This window comes from Ascaphus truei, chromosome 2, assembly GCF_040206685.1.
Source record: "Ascaphus truei isolate aAscTru1 chromosome 2, aAscTru1.hap1, whole genome shotgun sequence".
Classification (NCBI taxonomy): domain Eukaryota; kingdom Metazoa; phylum Chordata; class Amphibia; order Anura; family Ascaphidae; genus Ascaphus; species Ascaphus truei.
In genome coordinates, this window is record NC_134484.1 from 201,854,842 (window position 1) to 201,875,442 (window position 20,601).

Below are 20,601 nucleotides of genomic sequence, written 5' to 3' on the forward strand. Positions count from 1 at the left end.
TTCCTATTTATATCCCAGCTTGATGTCACTGTCTCTAGGCAGACAGGGGCAGGGCCTAACTTCTGCTGAGTCACTCCAGCGCCATGTGATGAGAAAGGGGCGTTACTCTGTGTGGGCCCACACAGTTAACCACTTAAGGCTTTAGTAATCCCAAAGAGGGGTTTACATATATAAACTGATTTTTGCTAACTAAAACTGAGGAGTCAAGAAACAAGATGCAATGTGGGAGGACAGGGAAAAACGTTTAGAAAACAGTACAGTATATTATTATATGATGAAGCAGAATTGGTTAAAAGAAAGAAAGAGGCTTCTGAAGTTGAGTTTTGTATTTTTATGCTGTGTAAATTGTTAATTGTGTGATGTGTTGTACTGTATTTTAGCCCTTTTTATGTAGACATCACACAGAGGCCTAGTGATAAGCGTAGTTCTCTTTAAAGTGTGTGAAACTCACACAAGAACAAATAAAAGTGAGGAGAGGGAGCTTTAAACCAATTATGATATATGCTATTTCATTCATTGTGCCTATATATTTTGCTTTGTACGGCCCTGCATTTATTGTCAGTGCAATATAAAAGTAACTTACTTTATTAGTATTAAATCAATGGCCTGTGCAGTTCTCTTTGCCAGTAAAGAAGGAGAAAAACTGAAAGAGTACTACTGTAGGTATCAAAAAAGTAGAAAGGAGGGTGCGTATCCCATAAAAAGATTATTTATTGGTCATGGAAAAACAGGGCAATGGAGCCGCCGCCCCCCCCCTGGAAATTCTCCCACGCCCCTCACTTTGCGCACCCCTGTGTTATACAACATTGTTCTTTTGGATTCATCTGGAAAAAATTTTTGGGTAGCATTCACATCAATGAGGATATTTGTGTATAAAATGAGTCCCTATGAAACACCCAGTTAACGTTTTTTTAATGTTTGTCCTTATTTGGTATGTCATTCTGTTTGTCTTTTCTATCACTCTGTCGCCCCATTGTACCGCGCTGTAGGATATGTTGGTGCTTTATAAATAAAGGATACTAATAATGTGTTGGATATTTTTGATGTTTATACCACATGAAGATAACACCTAAATTAGCCACTAAATGCCATTAAATAAAACAAGCTTTATTTAATACACCGTGTTTTGTCCATAGATTTCAAAAACGGAACAAGAACAATGTTTATTACATTGCTATGCACTTTAACAAGGAGACAAATATGAATCTACAGTACTGTTTTAACACATAAATTAACAAGTCAAGCATCTTCAGACTTTATAGTGGAAGGGTTTGCCAGCCTGTAATCTCTCTGTTAATGAATGAAATTGTGAAAAAGCACATTGTGATTTTCACCAGCAGCTTAATACTAACCAACATTTGTACACAACAACATTTGGGTGCATTTCTAGCATGGAGTAATAAAATATGTAAGCTACTGTAGATATGTAACTATTGCCTTCATGGAAGGTGCACTTTACATACTGAAATAACCAGATAGCTTTATGCCACATCAGCTACATACTGATATCATGGGGGCTGCAGTGAAACGTGGATGTAAATATCTTTATTTACTGCATGTAGCGCAATCTATGTACTTAGCGCTTCATAGTAGTAATACATGTGACATAAATAATATAACACATAAGGGGAATTCTGATCATTCTCAATTGTCTAAACGAATACATTTTTTCACATTGTGTAAACTCACTGCTGGAAATTATTCACTGAAAAGTGGAAATGTTCCTCTTCTGCTTTACATTTGCTAATAAAACAATTTAAATATTGTTTGCACATAAAATATGGAAATATACCAAATGATTTAAAACTTTCAGAATATATTTTGTCTTTATGACTTAAATGGGACATGTGGATTAATGTAGGTACTGTACTGTATCCTTTCTAGACTTTACCAGTCAAAATATATTTTGCTACATTGTTTCATTTTCAATGGTGAATCTCTTAAAGCATAGAGGCCCGGAAAGAATTGGAGAATGTTACAGTAGCCTCTGATGTTGTGTAGGTTATAGATATACAGTATGAGTGAGCAAAGAATAAATAATAGCATATTAACCACAGTGCAGGCATTGCTATATAATTATTAACATGCTCAAACAACTTGTTCTCAACTCAGCTATTCTTACGAGATCCTTAAAAAGTCTTAAATTAACTTGTGATCGTTCATCTTGAAAGAATAAAAACACCAAGTACAACATAAGCGTTATAATCTTATAAAGAAACATTTTTACAGCTGATATGTTGCACAGCAGAGCGTCTTGTCTGAACTACATGTGCAATTGTACATCCCAAAAATTAAATCACTCCAACATTCATACTATGATTAGAAATGTGTATAAGTTATAAACATTGTATCAAGTTCTAATAATGTATTTTAGTATAGAAATACCTAGATTATACAGTCACAATAGCGTAATACTTTATTCCCTATTGTCATAATTAATACAATGCAAAAACAAAGCTTTTTCTATAGTGAAAAGTGGTGCAGAGCTACAGATCTTTTAAGTCAGCAAATTTTAAGTAAATGTGTAAACTTTTGGATTTTAATCAAGTCTTTTTACCTACCAAAACCATACTGTAAGTTCTTTCAGAAAGATGCTTAATACAACTTTATTATGTTACTTTATACTGTACAAACTGCAACTCAATCAGCAATATAGAAAGTAAACTACTCTTGTCGTTATTAGGAATTGTGTGTCCCACACTTAGTTAAGATAATCAAGACCTAGCAGCAATGGAGTGAAGACATATTAACAGTCAAATGACAGGATTCATGTTTGAATAACTGAGACCATCAATTGTTCATGTGAATAATAAACATTGTTATTATACTGTAGACCCTTAACCAATGTGGTACGACATTCTGACACTTTGAATACTGCCCTGCATCAGACATCACGATTTTAAGCATAAAGTTTGGGAAAATATGTGATGGCTAGAGATGGGCGAATCCACCTAAATCCGTTTCCTTGATTTTCTCACATTTTACCCCCAAAATCCGTTTCGTGGCGTAAAATCTGCGGACGGATTTGGTAGGTTCTAATCTGCACGGATAATCACAATCCGCCATCGGATACAATCCTTTGATGGATTTGTAGATTTCAGTCAAATCCATCAACGGATTGCGGAAACCGCGGAGTGTATTGGTAATAATAATAATAATTAAAAATCCGCAAACCGTGAATCGTTCTTTTTGAGATTGATCCGCTGAAATCCGCAGACCAAACGGTACGGCCAATCCGCTGCAGATCCAAATCCGCCAACACAATATGCCCATCTCTAGTGATCACATTGTCTAATGTTCATCTCAAGAACAGGACAATAATATCCACAGTTTTTGAAGAAAACAAGCCACCCTTTTTTCCTTCGCAGATATTTTAGATATCAGGTACACATACAGAAGACAATGTGTTCAACATTTTTTTCGTATAACCAAAACTCTCTAGCTATAATTGTCAGGTAAACTTTATGTTTTTGTGCCACTTAAATTTTGGTTTAGTAACAGTTGTAAATTACTGTAGGACAGCTTCTGTTCGATCAACCAGCACTTGTTCTATTGCCCAATACAAAGTACACCATCAAATGGCTGCTTCATTCAATGTGAGGGTTTAAGGCAACACAAGTGGCATTTTTAGGTGTCATCATTATTCTGTGTAAAACGAATAACAAGGTCAGAAATGCTCATGTATAGCAACACCTGTCTATGAATACCGCAGGTTCCCAAGGGCGTTGTGCGGGATTATTCACCAATGATCCAGCGGCTTACTATGACTTACTATTGTGTCCGTGTATTTTGATGGTGGCTGCGTCTACAATCTGATGAGGTGACATCATGAACATGCGTATCGTTCTATTCCTTCTTTTATGATGAATTCTTATTTTTGTGTCCAATATACTAGTGTTTTTATATGAATGTGAGTGCACCAGCACTCCAGTCTTCCATGAAAACCTGTTGTCAATGATATTGACTGGGAGCACAGGACCAAATCCACCTACAGAGTGGGACTATGTCCAGAGAGATATCTGCAATTAATTGAACCCAGAGGATACTACCGGTGTGTTGTATTTTGACCCTTTTATGAACACAGACAAGAGGGTACAACACAAAGTGTGTTCAGTTCTTCTCCTGTTTATACTTAATCTATAAATACCAACTTGTTGCCATGTGCAGAAAATCCAGTCTTCTCCAGCACTATGGATACTAGGAATCTGCACTACCGATGACAGGGAGACTCATTACATACAGCTACCATTAGACCCTTTTGTCAAGTAGATTGCAAACTACCAATATTTATGACATTAGATCGCCCAATCATGGAATCACTGAACTGTCCTGTGAGAGAGTTAGGGGATATAACATGTAGATAACTTACATGCTCAATTGCATGTATATTGTTAAATTGTGGGTGACTCTTGTTTACCACAGGAGAAAGCTAGGAATCTGGCGTATAGTAAACATGTGAATGTTAACGTGTAAAACTAGAGTATATAATAAAGTAAACTGGTTTTAAATGGCATTCTGAGCATACTAGATTCTTGCTCTGCTTAACCCATAAAGGTAAGAAAATGCAAGCATGTTAAATCTCCCAGAAATAATGGCTGACGATACACTAAAAACCCCTGCTTTTTAACTTGTTTATTAATGACCTTGAGGTTGGCATCGAGAGCAAAGTCTCCATCTTTGCTGATGATACTAAATTGTGTAAGGTAATAGAATCAGAGCAGGATGTAATTTATCTCCAGAAGGACGTGGAGAGACTGGAAACGTGGGCAGGTAAATGGCAGATGAGGTTTAGTACAGATAAATGTAAGGTTATGCATTTGGGAAGCAAGAATAAAAAGGCGACTTACAAATTAAATGGGGATAAATTGGGGGAATCCTTGATGGAGAAGGATTTAGGAGTGCTTGTAGACAGCAGGCTTAGAAATAGTGGCCAGCGTCATGCACTAGATGCAAAGGCAAACAAGATCTTATCTTGCATTAAACGGGCAATGGATGGAAGGGAAGTAAACATAATTATGCCCCTTTACAAAGCATTAATAAGACAACACCTTGAATATGGAGTACAATTTGGGGCACCATTCCTTGGAAAAGACATTTTGGAACTAGAGAGAGTGCAGAGAAGAGCCACCAAATTAATAAAGGGGATGGACAATCTAATTTATGAGGAGAGGCTAGCTAAATTAGATTTATTTACATTAGAAAAGAGGCGTTTAAGAGGGGATATGATAACAATGTACAAATATATTTGGGGACAGTACAAGGAGCTTTCAAAAGAATTATTCATCCCAAGGGCAGTACAAAGGACTCGGGGGCATCCATTGAGGTTGGAGAAAAGGAGATTTCACCAGCAACAAAGGAAAGGGTTCTTTACAGTAAGGGCAGTTAAAATGTGGAATTCATTACACATGGAGACTGTGATGGCAGATACAATAGATTTGTTCAAAAAAAGGTTGGACATCTTTTTAGAAAGGAAAGGTATATAGGGATATACCAAATAAGTAAACATGGGAAGAATTTTGATCCAAGGATTAATCAGATTGCCAATTCTTGGAGCCGGGAAGGAATTTATTTTCCCTTTATGAGATATCATTGGATGATATGACACTGGGGTTTTTTGTTTGTCTTCCTCTGGATCAATAAGTAAGTATAGATATACAGTAGGATAAAGTATCTGTTTTCTAAATTTAGCAGAGGTTGAACTTGATGGATTTATGTCTTTTTTCAATCTCCTCTACTATGTAACTATATCATTAGTATAAGACTGGGATTTGCAGCAGCGTCCTCAGCTTGCTTTTAACATGTGAAAGTAGAAGAATGGAAGTCAGCTCAATAACACCAGGACCCATCCTCTAGTTGAAGTGGCGCTGGTCCAGCTGGTATATGCTCAAGTCATCTCAGGGAGGGTCAAAGCACCAGAACTGCAGATTTTTCTCAAACTATTCACAGCAGAAATCACACAGCAGTGCTTCTGAAAAACAAAATAGGAGACTAGTTAGTTCAGAAGTTCAGAAGTTCAGATTTTTCTTTTCATTACTATTATTTTTTATAGGCTACGTTACCCACCCAAACCGCATTTTTCTAGTACTTGCTTGAGAAGATAAGCAGGAATAATTGGCAGCTAATGTCTAATTTTGCAAACGTATGTGATGGTTTTGCCCATTTCCAACAGAGATGTGCAAATGTTGGCAATTGTAGTTTGCAATTTTTTTTCTGTGACTTTTATGGAAATGTTGTCGTTTTCATAAAATGTTTCACAAAAGCTATAATTGCTCTAAAACGGGCAAAATATCAAAATTTTGACCAAAATTTTGCAAAAATCTGGCCAAATAGCAAACTTTTACGAAATGTTGCTATTTTTCACCAGATTTTGCCATTCATTTATCATGTGGCCTTGCATATTTTGATGACCCAACCTATTAACAACACTTTGTGAATCTCATATCTTCAATAATAAACACACACACACACACACACACACACACATACAGATGCAGCGGTCGCTATCGAACAAATCACGGTGCCGTTTTCGTCTGCTCTGCTGTATTCCATGCGGCATTAACGCGGCCAATCATATGTTTATCGCGGTTGCTTTGTTTGAATTTCATGGATTCTGTTTCTTTGTGTGCAATGAAATGAATGAATTGTAATGTGTACAGTACTGTGCTACTGTGTCAATTTCAGGTGTTTCAAAACCAGAACACTAAAATGCAATTTTCTGCACTCGTGTCTCAAGGCGGTACGGTTGGAAGAAATCACGCGCTATGACATGGGTATTCCAAGGTATACAATGCGGGATGTGTTCGAATACTGTACTATGTTGAAGGGTAAAAAAAAGCAGGAACACTAAATTGTACAATAAATGTGTATTTACTAGCGCAACGTTTCGACTTCCCAATGAAGTCTTTTTCAAGAGCTCTTCCATCTCTTGGCATCAGTTTTCTTCTTTCCATCTTCACATTCAGATATAATTTACAGAGAACCTATCAGTGACCACTCCTTGTTTCAAAATGGTTAAGAATTGTATACTCTTCAATCACATGTTTTTTGTTTTAGCTAGCATATAGTCAATTTAATTCTTGATTCCATTGGATCCATCCATATCAGTTTTCTATTTGGACTCTCCTTGAAGAATGAATTGATAATGTAGAAGTTTTCACGTTCATTTCTGTTACCGTAACCATACTTACCAACACATTCTTTGTCTTTCTGCTGAGTACCAATCTTTGGATTGAAATCTCCCATAACGATCTTGAAGTAACAATTTCCTTTGTTGTTAAATTGATTGATTTCATGGTAGAAGTCTTCCATTTCATTGTCTGTTTGACTTTATGTTGGGGAATACACTTGGATTATTTGAAGCTTGTATATCTTTGTCAACTGAATGACGATTCCGGCAGCTCTTTCCGACGAGGTTCCATACTATACTATGTTTTTTCTCCGTCTCTTGTTAACGATGAAGCTTGCTCCACTGATTTTTCCCTTTTCTGTACATTTGTAATATAATATGTGTCTGCTTTTGAACTCAATGAGGCTTTCATCTTTTCTTCTTACTTCACAAAGACCAACTATTTCCCATTTAATCTTTTCAAGTTCGTCTTCCAGTTCTTGCAGTACTGCTTCATTAGAGTATGTCTGGCAGTTGTAGGTAGCCAGATTGTGGTTTGAATGACTTATTTTGTTTACCTGGCTGTGGGGATTGTGAGCACCCTCTGCTTTCATGCCTTCTCCCTGAATCCCAGGGACAATCCAGCCTTTGCAGAATGAGGGTCATTGCTTTTCTTTGTGTTCCATATTGGATGGTTGAGGCTGTACTTGCCATGTGCTGGCCTCATTTGCATGTTGGCAAGAACTTTTCCAACTTTATCTGAGTATATTGTTTAAGCTATCATAGTATAGTTAAATCTAAGAACACAAGTGCTACTATACATCTTCTTGAACACATATAAAGATTTCAACGAACCTTCTGCTTTTTACTGGGATATGTCATTGACCGACAGGTGCCTGGGGCACAGGGCAGCTCTCTTTCTTTCTCTAAAATGGAAAAAAATAGACAGGTTAGTTTTTATTATTTGTGATCCACATACTGTACATAAAACCATATCACAGGTACATTCTTTGATAAGTGAATAATATTGGCTTTTACAAGTGTGAAATTAAATAGGGCTGGCACTTCAAAATACTCTAAATGGTAAAATATTGTATGATAATTATAAGAGATATGCTGGATTCATTAGTAAGAGGTTTGTAACATAATATATTACAGTGGTATCGCTATCCTTTTCCTTCAGAACATTTTTAACACACCAGAATAGAATACAACCAGGCCTCATATCGTACAAGACTTTTATCAGAAATAAAATTCACATCAGCATTGGAATTTTAGGTAAAATAATATTAAGTAGAAATAGCTGTGCTAGTCCAGTTATGAGTACTTCATTATTAGGTGAAACCTTTTTTTATTTGGACAAACAACAAGCTTGTCTTATAATATAAATTGTTAGTCCAAATAAAAAATGTATCACCTAACATTGTAGTACTAATTTACTCTGCCCTAGGTAAAATAGTACAAACCATGCATGGAAAAGTGACAAGAAGTCTGGAAGCAAGCAGACTTAACAGCTTAAATATTCCATTTATCAATTTGGTGCTGGATTCTGCTTTCAATATTTAACTAAATCCTAGGGGTGGCATGAAAATCTTTTTTTAAATGTAATCAGTACCTCTTTAGATTTGTGTCCATGACATTATACTTGTAAAGCCAAATTATGACCCATAAGATTGGCAGAAAAAATAAGTGACCCAGCAATTGTCACCTGGCTACAGTGTGCAAACAGTAACCAGTATGCATCCACTAAATTGGTTGTAATATAACATTCTATAATACATTCTATTACCATGGAATCCTATGGAACTCGGTGATGCTATTATTATTATTATAGAAAATGTAGAATACAGAAGCCATTGAGGAAAAAAAGGAATTGAAGATAGTCCAGAAAGCCAACCAAGAACCAAAAGGTCTTATAACTGTCCAATTATAAAAATACTGCTGCTGCAGGTTAATGTCCAGAATAAGACCCATAGTCTTTGTCTGAGATGATTATTCCCTTATGAAGCAACACATTTCAGTTCTGAAACGCGTTGGAGAAAGGACTAGAGGAGTTCTGTCCCCATTGGCTATCCCTACCAGGATCAGGAGTGACATCCCCACAGCTGCAGCACGGAAGTCCCTTTAGTCTGCACTACGGAGTAACGGGACAACAGCTACTACTGTATATACAGATAAGCTCTTGTAATTTTTGTACATTGTGAGTGCTTTTTTTTATCAGCTTTTATACTTGAATAAATGTGATTAATAGTTTTCACCATGTGGATTGTGTGTGTTTGCGCTTCTGTATTCTAGAACCTCCATGTTATTGTCTGGGAGTTGAGGACTCCCGTATCCAGAAGTTGCAGCAACACATCCAGTAGGACTTAACCCTAAACATGTTCTGTGGAAATGTGGAACTCCTCATTCCTTATTATCTTGAGGACTTTAGGATTTAGACTTTCTGTGACAATATTTTCCTTGCCATTATCAATGAAACCTTTTGCTCTGATACTTTTCGGTGGTTTTTCAGTTTCTTAAACTGTGTTTTTTTCACATTTACTCATATATCTCTATGCCTCTTTATCTGGTCTGCATATAGATATACGAAGGAGAAACAGGTGCGCAAATCACATCAGGACATGGAAAAGAAAGTAAAAACACAAAATACTGCAATATTATCTACTCCAACAAAATAGCTTAAATGCTGGAAGTTCTATAGAGTTTGCACTCACGTGTTTAACGTAAAATGAGAGCGTTGTGGTTCAATTGGTACACACCAATTTTAGTTTAGGCATACAGTATAAACCTTCAAAAAGGCAAGAAAGGATTTATAGAAAACCACATTTTTATCTTAGTCCAAAACGACATTAAAAATATATCAATATTAAATTAACCAATCAAGCTTTGAACGAGTGGACGCAGTATTTTTTGCACATTACTCTTTATGAAGAGTAGTTACTTGTTAGTTTTACTGTACTGTATGTGCTGCATCAAACCATGTATCACCATGCAATGACTACATTTGTTAATTTATCCTTAGTAGAGATGTGCAAATGTGTCCAAAAGTTGTTTGCAATTTTTTTATTTTTATATATTTTCCAAAAATGCTGCCAAGGTCTCACTAAATTGCACATTGCTTAAAAATAAGCAAAATCACACATTTAAAAACAGAATTTGCAGTTTTGCCAAGTCTTTTTAAGGCTTCAGACCCTGGAATAGAAACAGAGAGGGAGTTCTATTTTGTAGAGTATCCACTGATTTACTGTATATACAAGTGTTTATAGTATATACCTCCTAAAACAGTAATCTACAGTATACAGTACAACATGTAGAGAGATACCTGTGAACACACCTGAGATACCTGGGAATGGGTACTCCACTAAACACTGGAGGACTATTCTCTCTCTTATTTCAGGGCCTGACAAAAAAAAAAGGTTGACAAATTGCTTGCAAAATCTGATGAGGTTGCAACATTTTCGCAGGGAAAAGGCAAATTTGTATATGGTACCCATTCTCCTGTGAACGTTTTGCACATCTTTAATCCTTAGTTCAAATCTGAATAGAGCCAATGAATGTAAAGCAAACGCAAACAACAAAATACAGTAGGTCACGAAATTGAAACAAACTGCAGACCTGTTGGCTGATTCTGTGGTGGAGTTCGGAGTCTGATAACCAGGAGTGTTTTAAAGCTTCAGTTGCGCACATTCTCCAGCTAGAGAAAAATACATCAGAACAAGATGAGCATGGACAACATAGATCTCAAAGTATCAGTACAATGCCTGATATGAAGGTCTCTAAATGTACCCTCCACTGAACTGAGCGGTATTCAGCAAAACTGTCTCCTTACCCCTTGTCCTTTACAAGCAGTTTAATGATGAATTCTTTGGCATCTTCTGAAACATGCTGAAATTCCTCGCCCTCAAAGTCCCACTGACAAGCTAGAATGTTGTTTAGAGTTTCATTATCATTTTCCCCCAAGAACGGTGACAGCCCACTCAACCTTTTGATGTGAAAGAGACAAAAATAGGGGGGTAAATTGGATAAGCTGCATGTTTGTTGGAAAACAATCAGACATATATGCAGACCTTTTGCATATGAACAACCAGTCTGGAAACATGACACACATCTGGAATTGCCGACGCGATAAATTTGTCAGAATTAGGAGTATTTAAAAAAAAACTTTTTAAAAATTTGCAAAAGCATTAGTGTTCATTATTTTCTATTGTGCCAAAGGCATCATTAGCTCTCCTGCTGAACATCCCAAAGGCAGCAAATGTTTTCGACAGGCTGGAACATGGAAAAAGATGCAAATTAAGAGAAAATACAACAAAATCTGCACCTCAGTAACCCTTTTCTAAGACGTCAAGAAGCTAGTATTACTTTACTTTATGGGTCCCATGCACTAACATCATATTTGAGGAAGGGGTGCGAGAGGAGGAGGAGGTGGGTGAGAGGGGAGAAGGAGGGGAGTTAGAGAGGATTAGGGGGTGAGAGAGGAAGAGAAGAAGTAGGGGGTGAAAGAGGAAGAGAAGGAGGAGGCAGAGGGGGTGAATGAGGAGGAGTGGGAGGGAAGGTGAGAGAGGAGGAGTGAGAGGGGAGGAGTGGGAGGAGGGGGGAAACGAGAAAGGATGGGAAGGAGGGGTGAGAGAGAGTGGGGCTACAGGTATAATAACATAAAAAGAAAAAGAAAGGTTCGCCTAGGGTGCCAAATACCATTGCACAGGCCCTGCTGACACATACTGTAGTTGGTTTCAAACAAATAGTATATAAGAAATGAGGAGGATATTTACAAAATATACAAAAGTATATTTGTAATTCCAAAAGATAACATACAAGTTACAAAAGTAACATTAACCAATGACAAAAATATATAACCTTCACAACTATATAAATACAAAAAGACTTTCATATGCTGTCACACCCACTTAGATAGACTCAGTGTTCCCTGAGAACTATCCCTGGGACTCAACTTCCTACACCTAACCCTGATGTTTCCCATCTATGCATTTGACATTCTTCCTCCAAAAGCCCGGCAACCCACTCTAAGTTTTTTTTCCCAAGGGAGTTTCTGCTAGTGCTGTGTGTCCTTCCTCCGTATTTGACAAACAATTGACTGGTACTGGTATTTTGTTGGCACTGTGCTCTCTCCCTGTCCCATGGCTAAAGGTCATTTTCCTGTTGGGGCCGCAATCATCTGCAGGGAACTGTACCAGTGGCATTTGCCAGTGCACCTCTTGCAATATCACGTCTGCAGGCAAACATACGCATTCCTGGGGATTTGGGACTTCATATATTTGTATAGTGATACAGATGTACAGTAGCACAACTCACTGTCTCTGGAGCTGTGGCTCCAAAGGAAAAAACTGCTACTCCACAGATAGTTCCTTCCACAGCATCACTGTCAGGGGTCATTGCTTCCGGTTTGGTCCACCACAGCGATACTCCTCCTGCGCCGGGGCAGCCCCAGTCATGGTCATGCAGCATGTCCCAGTGTCGTAGACAATGAGGCTTGCTACATCTGCATAAGGCTAGGTCCATGGTGACCACGTGTTCGCGTCCGTGCGTATGCGCGTAACGTCACCTGTGTTTAGCGGGAGTGTTTTGTGGCCAGGCGAGATGGGGAGGCATGTCTGGGGGTGTATTTGGGGTGTGGCCATGATGTCACAGAGCTGGTTCGCCCTCATTGGGCTAACCGCTCACGTGACCTGGCTGTCGTGCCATGGAATCAAATTTATCTGATTCCTCGCGCACCGCGCGCCCCCTCGCACTATCACACGCAGTCTATGGGCGCGATCATTGCCCTAAGGGATTTTGATCGTGCCATGCGCACACTCGTCCGCGTGGTCTCGCAGCCTAAGGCACCTTATGGCTCATAGACTATAGTGTAAAGCTGTTGTAAGCATTAGAATTCTTTTGTCAAATGGGTAATATGTGTAAATACTTACAAAATAAAAACAATCTACAGTTGTGTGAAAAAGAAAGAACACCCTCTTTGAATTCCATGGTTTTACATATCAGGACATAATAGCAATCATCTGTTCCTTAGCAGGTCTTAAATTTAGGTAAATACAAACTCAGATGAACAACAACACATGACATATTACACCGTGTCATGATTTATTTAACAAAAATAAAGCCAAAATGGAAAAGCTATGTGTGAAAAACTAAGTACATGCTTACTGGTTCCATAGGAATTAAGATGCTAAGTAGCAGACAGGTGCTGCTAATGAAATGCCCTTGATTAATTGATCATCAGCAAGTGTGACCACCTCTATAAAAGCCGAAGTTTTAGCAGTTTGATGGTCTGGAGCATTCAGATGTGTGTTAACACAATGCCAAGGAGGAAAGACATCAGCAATGATCTTATAGAAGCATTTGTTGCTGCCCATCAATCTGGGAAGGGTTATAAGGCCATTTCCAAACAATTTAAAGTCCATCATTCTACAGTGAGAAAGATTATTCAAAAGTGGAAAACATTCAAGACAGCTGCCAATCTTCCCAGTAGTGGACATCCCAGCAAATTCACCCCAAGGTCAGACCGTGCAATGCTCAGAGAAATTGCAAAAAACCCCAAGAGTTACATCTCAGACTCTACAGGCCTCAGTTACAGTGGCGACACGTTTTATTCTTCGTTGGCTAGTTCCGCAAGCCAGGAGATTTCCCGGCTTGCTAGCCAAATCCCCTCGGCGTGCCGCGCGTCACCGATGCGCGGTTACGCTTCATCGGGTGCCTGCGCCCCATGCACGCATGCCCAGGGCTCCCCGAGGGAGCCCTGGTGTCCCGCGATGTGGGGGACGGTGGTGGGGGGTTCCGGGGGACCCGGCAGACCCAGAGAGGGGAGGGGGAAGCCCCGATCGGAGGACCGCTCCTCCGAGGCTTCGGCGCGCGCACGGGACACCCCGGCGCGTGCCCGGTTACTGTCGCGGCCGAGACCGGGCAAAGGTAAGAATAAACTCGGCCGCGACAGTAGCATGTTAAATGTTAAAGTTAATGACAGTACAATTAGAAAAAGACTGAACAAGTATGGTTTGTTTGGAAGGGTTACCAGTAGAAAGCCTCTTCTCTCTAAAAATAACATGCCAGCATGGCTTAGGTTTGCAAAGTTGCATCTGAACAAATCATGGGGTAATGATTTGGGCTTATTTTGCAGCCACAGGACCTGGGAACCTTGCAGTCATTGAGTCGACCATGAACTCCTCTGTATACCAAAGTATTCTAGAGTCAAATGTGAGGCATCTGTCCGACAGCTAAAGCTTGGCTGAAATTGGGTCATGCAACAGGACAATGATCCCAAGCACACCAGCAAATCTACAACAGAATGGCTAGAATGGCTGAAAAAGAAAAGAATCAAGGTATTGCAATGGGTGTTGCAATGGCCCAGTCAAAGTCCACACCTCAATCCGATTGAAATGCTGTGGCTGGACCTTAAGAGAGCTGTGTATAAACAAATGCCCACAAACCTCAATGAACTGAAGCAATGTTGTAAAGAAGAGTGGGCCAAAATTCCTCCACAACGATGTGAGAGACTGATAAAGTCATACAGAAAACGATTACTTCAAGTTATTCCTGCTAAAGGTGGTTCTACAATCGATTGAATAATAAGGTATACAGCTCAACCCCCTTATAACGCTGTGCTTGGAGTCCAAAGAATCGCATCGCGTTATAAGCGGATCGCGTTAGAGATAATGTACAATTGTATGCATTGTACAATAAAGTATTTAAGATACCAATAATCGTGTTGTAAAGTATTCATAAAGGCGAAAATTGGAAGCCACGCTTGCATCGCTTTATAAGCGGATTTGCATTGTAACGGATCTCGTTATAACGGGGTTGAGCTGTGCTTAGTTATTCACACATGGTTTCTCCATTTTGGCTTTATTTTTGTTAAATAAATCATGACACGGTGTAATATGTCATGTGTTGTTGTTCATCTGAGGTTGTATTGACCTCTTTTTAAGACCTGTTAAAGAACAGATGGTTGTTATTATGTCCTGATACTATAAGTAAAAATAGAATAGAATTCAAAGAGGGTGTACTTTCTTTTTCACACAACTGTATATACAGTGAGGCCCCACATTGATATTCTGCCCTGGGAAACAATCTTCCTAGTCAGCATTGTGACGGTAGGGGGTTACCAGGCTCTCAAATAAAGGTTAACCCCATTTTTGGTTATCCCTGATCCGAGTATAAGGGGTCAAGAGAGTTGGTTCTTGTACCCAGTAACATTGTATGTTTCAACTGTACTTTGCGTAAATAAAGTATTTTTTGTGTTTTTACCTTTCCAGGAATCCAGGCGAGCAGGGATTGCTAGGGGATGAATTTCAAGGCTGATTTTGTGGAGGAATTGTTGTCAGAATGTGCCTAGGTAGTCGGAGTCCAGAGTTGTCGGTTCCCCATAAAATGGATACCGGGAATCATGCATGATTCCCAGATACATGTAGGCACATTGTCCCGGCAATATCTCCCCTTGAAAACACTAGCGCAACTCACCACTAGGGTACCCTGCTTCAGCATAGCCCAGAAAGGTGAATGGGGCACAGGGATGAACAAGTATCCCTGTAGCTGAGGGGATCTCTAAGTTAAGGGGGTTCCCCAGCTAGTGCCCAGGTGACCCAGAACATGTAGTGGGCTTTTGGGTGCCCCAACCATATATAAGGTTGTGGGGGGACTCTCAGAGTTCAGACTATGTCCCGAAAGATAGTGTAAGGGGAATAAGGCTGATAGGAATAAAAGTACATCTTTTCTTATTCTATTCCCCATACCCAGAGACTTAGAATTGTATTATAAGCATGCTTTAAAAATGTACTGTATTCTATTATAAAGTTATGTGCTTGGGTCTTTCGGAACCGATGCCCAAACAAACTGCCAGGGCTAATCCATAGGCGCCAGTAAGTCTGCTGGACATCGGAGTTCAAAGTTGTCAGAGATGCCAAAGGTGTGAAAGCCATTTGGGTAGCAGTGAAGTACCCAGGACCGGGGAGGAATAGCAGTCGCCCGGGCTGCCATCTGCTCTGCCTGGCCTAGTGGAGCCTGGCCCAGCGGGTGGCATTGAGATAGCCAGGGACAGAGGTGGCAAACTAGTGCATGTCCCTTGGCAATTTCATATTTCCCGCTGACCTGGCTTTTCATACCGACTTGGCTCTGATTGGCTGCTAAGAAAGTTCCCATGCGATGATTGGCTGCTCAGTTTCATGAATGAAACTCAGAATACTATAAAGAATGTCTGAGGCAATAAGATTAGAGATTTCCAGTAGTAAGAGCGAGGGCGGGCTTTTCAAAGTTGCTCTTGAACGAATAGCAGAGCAAACGCCTTCGATTTCAAGCTAGAAAAGCTTGCCAAATTCTATGTCCCGACTTTTGCGACCAAGTTCTCAAAATCGAACGCAGCGGACGCGGCTGGAATTTGATGCCGATTTCGGTTCCAGAAGATCGGTGATAGCTCACAGTCAAGAAAAAGTCCAAGTTCCCAGAAGAGAAGGGAGTGGTGGCGTGTGGAACTTCACACCGATTTGGGAACCAGGAGATTCCGGGCTAAGTCCTGGTCAGAGTAAAACTCTTATTTAGAGTTGCCTGCACGTAGGCAAGTCTAGTTTTGACCCCAGACCCCCAGTAAGTGTGTCTTTTTGTCTCTATTTTGTGTTCCGTTGTTTGTAAGCGAATTTGTGCGAATAAACTTCAATTTATTTAATTACTTTGTTTTGCTCAGTGAATGATCCCAGTAAAAAAGGTGCAAATTGCTTGGTCTCCCGTGACTTTAGCTTTAGAGTTCTGTACAATAAATGTCACTGCTTAGCCAGTCTAGCCTAGCGTGAGAAATGATTGAATTCATGTCATCTTTATTGGAGTACATATTGGAGTACTTTAAAAATATGTTTCCTCTGTTCTCAGTAAATTAAAAGTCTAAGCATGACTGTGGCAAATGCATTTTCCCACTCATACGTATTTTCCTTGCTATCAAATTTGTCCATGTGAGCTACTTCAGCAAAAGTGATCCAACAAGTACTGTAGACAGGAAACCGAAAAGAAAGAAAGAACATATTTCACACAAAACAGATATATGCTTTTGGGCAACTCACAGCATGTAGGCAATGACTCCCACACTCCACATGTCTGTGGGAAAAGAGACAAAATCATAGTTCACAACTTCAGGAGCAAGGAACTCGGGAGTACCAAAGTGCACTTTCAATTTTTCTCTTGGCTTATATCTAGGAGAGGGAAAGAAAACGGAGATAAAACATCAATTACAAAAAAAAAAAAATGAAACGGACAACGATTAATAGCTATCAAACTGTATTGAAGTCTTTGTCAATCTAGTGGTTATATATAGCATTTCTAACAAAGACGAGCAATAATCAATAATAGAATAACAGAAAATAAACAGCAAGGAGGTTAGTACACAATAAAACTGAGCAGATTTTATCATCAAGATGTACATTAAAGTGTTTTATTATTAAGCATTTTAATGTTTATTACATTGTTGGAGTTTCACATTTTAAAACATAACCATTTCAGGTACGGTGCTAGTAGTTCAATTGAATGTAACATGTAAGTAGCTTGAGGAAGATGTGGAGCATCTAGGAATTTGTATGGAAGTGGTATTTGGACACAACACCATCACAACATATTGCATGGTATTCTAACATGCCAGCCAAACTAAGGAAGTCAACACCAGTAATGTTACCCGTGCATTATAATACAGCCGGAGTTTAAAATGTCAAGATTTAAAACTGTGTTCTTCATTTATTAAATAATATCATTCTGACAGCAAAGGAAGAAGATGAAAAATGAGAATTGTAGGCCTGGAATCTGAATATAATAATAATGATATTTTTTTTTCTCCAAAGTGAACAATGGCAATTTACAAATGTAACAGGTACCTGGAATGTTGGATTAATTTGAGTACTTCAGGATGGCCAGAAACAAGCAGGGGGATTCAGGATAGCCAAGTCATGGCAGGAAACAAGGAGCCGTCTGTCTTCTTTGAAAAATATTTTTGAATTTACTGCATTGTATTTTTGGCTAAATGCCTCAGCTGTTCAGAATACATAGCAGAAAATTAAAAAAATGGTCTTTAAAGGAGAAATCCACGCTACCTAATCCCCCCTTTTTTACAAAATGGGAAAATGGGGATCTTCTGGAGCTGGACTGCATTCATTTTAGCTCTGGGGTTCCCCAAGTTTGCAAATAGCGTTACCAGGTGGCTTCTCTGAAAATATAACACATTAGTGAAAGGTTTGACGTGCCCGAGACACTCACCTCTCTCCGGTCCATGCTGTTTCCTCCTGTCCTTGGCTTCACCCCCAGGCTTCTGACACCTCCCACTGATTGGATGCATTACCTAGCAGCAGCCAATCAGGATGGAGGAAGCTGCCCAGCCCCATAGCAACAGCCCTGATTTCTTCCTGCTCAGGGGAAATCCGCTGCCCCCTAAAGCTGGTCAGGTCACTATGTCCAGAGAGTTAATACCGGTACACACATACATGTCCAGTATTACCTCTAACTTTTAACTGGACAGTGTCCAAAAACAGGACAGTCCAGTTCAATACTGGACACCTGGCAACCATAAGCAAATAACTTACCAGTGAAGTTACCAGTATCACTTCCTGGTTTCTAAAGAGGGTTTAAAAGGCCGTACAATAGGATCCTGCAATGACATTGTGGCTTCCTATTGGCCCATTGGCACAAGAGATTTCAATTGTCATTTTATTTCCCCTGGAGGGGCATGTACACCAGTAACTTCACCAGCATGTCGGGAACTGAGGGTCACGGGTAGAGATGTGCAACATTTTTGCAACACTCTGTGAACAATGTGTGATATTTTCACTTGTTTTCTTGTGATGAATTTTGCCAAAATGATTTCTGTTTCGCCAAAATTTGCACCAAAAATAGGGCTTTTTCTTTGGGGAAGAAGGGGAGAAGTGTAGACAGAGACAGAGGGTGTGGGTGGGGGATAGATTGAGAGAGAAAAAGAGAAGGCAGAGGGAGAAACCTGGGGGAGGGAGGGAGCGAGCTAATTTGTATATTCAAATTAGCTTTTTTTCCCCATGTACATATCTCAGGTGTGTTCACAGGTATCTCTCCACGTGTTGTATAGAGGAGTTTTTTGAAGGTATATACTGTAGTGCCGACGAGTATTCTAAAACAAATCTGAGGCAATCACCAACAAGACCCAGGTACATCCTGGGTACATCCTGGGTACATGCTGGGTACTAGCTACAACATTTCAGTGACATTTCTGCAGACAGACTAATGGCCCATCGGATTAACAACGGGGGTCCCTGGCCATCCTATTCAAACTGAATGGGACTGCCAGGGACCCCTGCTTTGTTAATCCGATGGGCCATTCGTCTCTGCAGAAATGTCACTGAAATGTTTGCAGCATGTACCCAGCATGTACCTGGATCTTGTTGGTGATAGCCCCAGATTTTCCAAGGCAAGTTTAAGGCAAGTTTTAGAATACTCATCTGCGCACCTGTATATCAATGGGTATTATTGCTAAATAGTGCTGCTCCCTCTGTCTCTTGTCTTCAGAGCTGAAAATAACGTGGTTCCTATCATGTAAACAAAAAGAATAACTGAGCAGGGGAGATAGCTGCCATAGCCCCTTCAGTACCTTATATATGTACAAAAATGTCAGGAATGGCAGCACGCGGAAGCCCCTTTTGCTGTTTGTCATTGTGTTTTGCTCATTTTTTAGGGGGAGTTTGCAATCAGCACCAATCACAAACTAAAAGGAAGGGGAGGACACTGCTCCTCCGTTTACATCACCGGAAGAAGAATTTGGTCATTCACATGAGCACGTTATTGCCCTGTGCTCTAGGTTCTGTGCCATGGAGGTGGCAAGAACCTCTTGCACTGAAGGGTTAAGGAATGTTAACACGAACAGTGCTAAACTATGAATGACACTTCAGCTGCATGCGTTTTTCTTGCCATGACATTCCCTGGCTTGTCGCTGAACATCCTGAAATCTCGTGTGTTATTGGGGCTGCAATTGCTTGTGTGCTAAACGCACAGACTGGACCAACAAGTTATATTAACCAAACAATGTAAAATATATATATTTTGTATGCAGCAACAGATCTGCTCTTCCCGTCACTAAGTATTGGTGTGAGACTAGGAGAAGACATACCTTCGAGCCAGTCCAAAATCAATAATTTTGATCTGATTCGCTGCTCGACTAACACACATGATGTTCTCTGGCTGCAAGAAAAATGAAAAAAACAAATTCAAAACTCACACTTGTCAGTAGTTAACATTGAGATTATAAGCATATAGTATTTACTTATAAAAATTAAATATTATGAACCACTGCCAGTTTATCCTGTGCTATTGCCATTGGCGAGAAAGACTCAGGAGCAATGCAGCGTTGACCCGCACTTATGAATCTAATTCTTATTACTTCAGGACATGGCGGTTAATATATACTCAGTGGTGCTATTTCATAAGATAACTTTCGATGCTAGAAGACATACTTGAATGGGCCATACGGTAACTTAATGGTGCTGAAAGGTGTG

General features: G+C 39.6%; 1 protein-coding gene across 3 annotated transcripts in view; it reads right to left on the reverse strand.

Annotated features, from left to right (window-relative positions):
• Positions 1–1,091: 1,091 nt before the first annotated feature.
• MYLK4 (myosin light chain kinase family member 4) overlaps positions 1,092–20,601 on the reverse strand; it is a 159,728-nt gene continuing 140,218 nt past the window's right edge. For all 3 annotated transcript variants that reach the window (XM_075585825.1, XM_075585826.1, XM_075585824.1), the window contains 6 exons: positions 20,217–20,287; positions 17,164–17,292; positions 10,935–11,087; positions 10,721–10,799; positions 7,961–8,031; positions 1,092–5,968 (listed from right to left, as the gene is read on the reverse strand). In XM_075585825.1, coding sequence (XP_075441940.1) covers positions 7,984–8,031; positions 10,721–10,799; positions 10,935–11,087; positions 17,164–17,292; positions 20,217–20,287 — 480 coding nt within the window. In that variant the 3' untranslated portion in view covers positions 1,092–5,968; positions 7,961–7,983. The remainder of the gene's footprint in view (positions 5,969–7,960; positions 8,032–10,720; positions 10,800–10,934; positions 11,088–17,163; positions 17,293–20,216; positions 20,288–20,601) is intronic.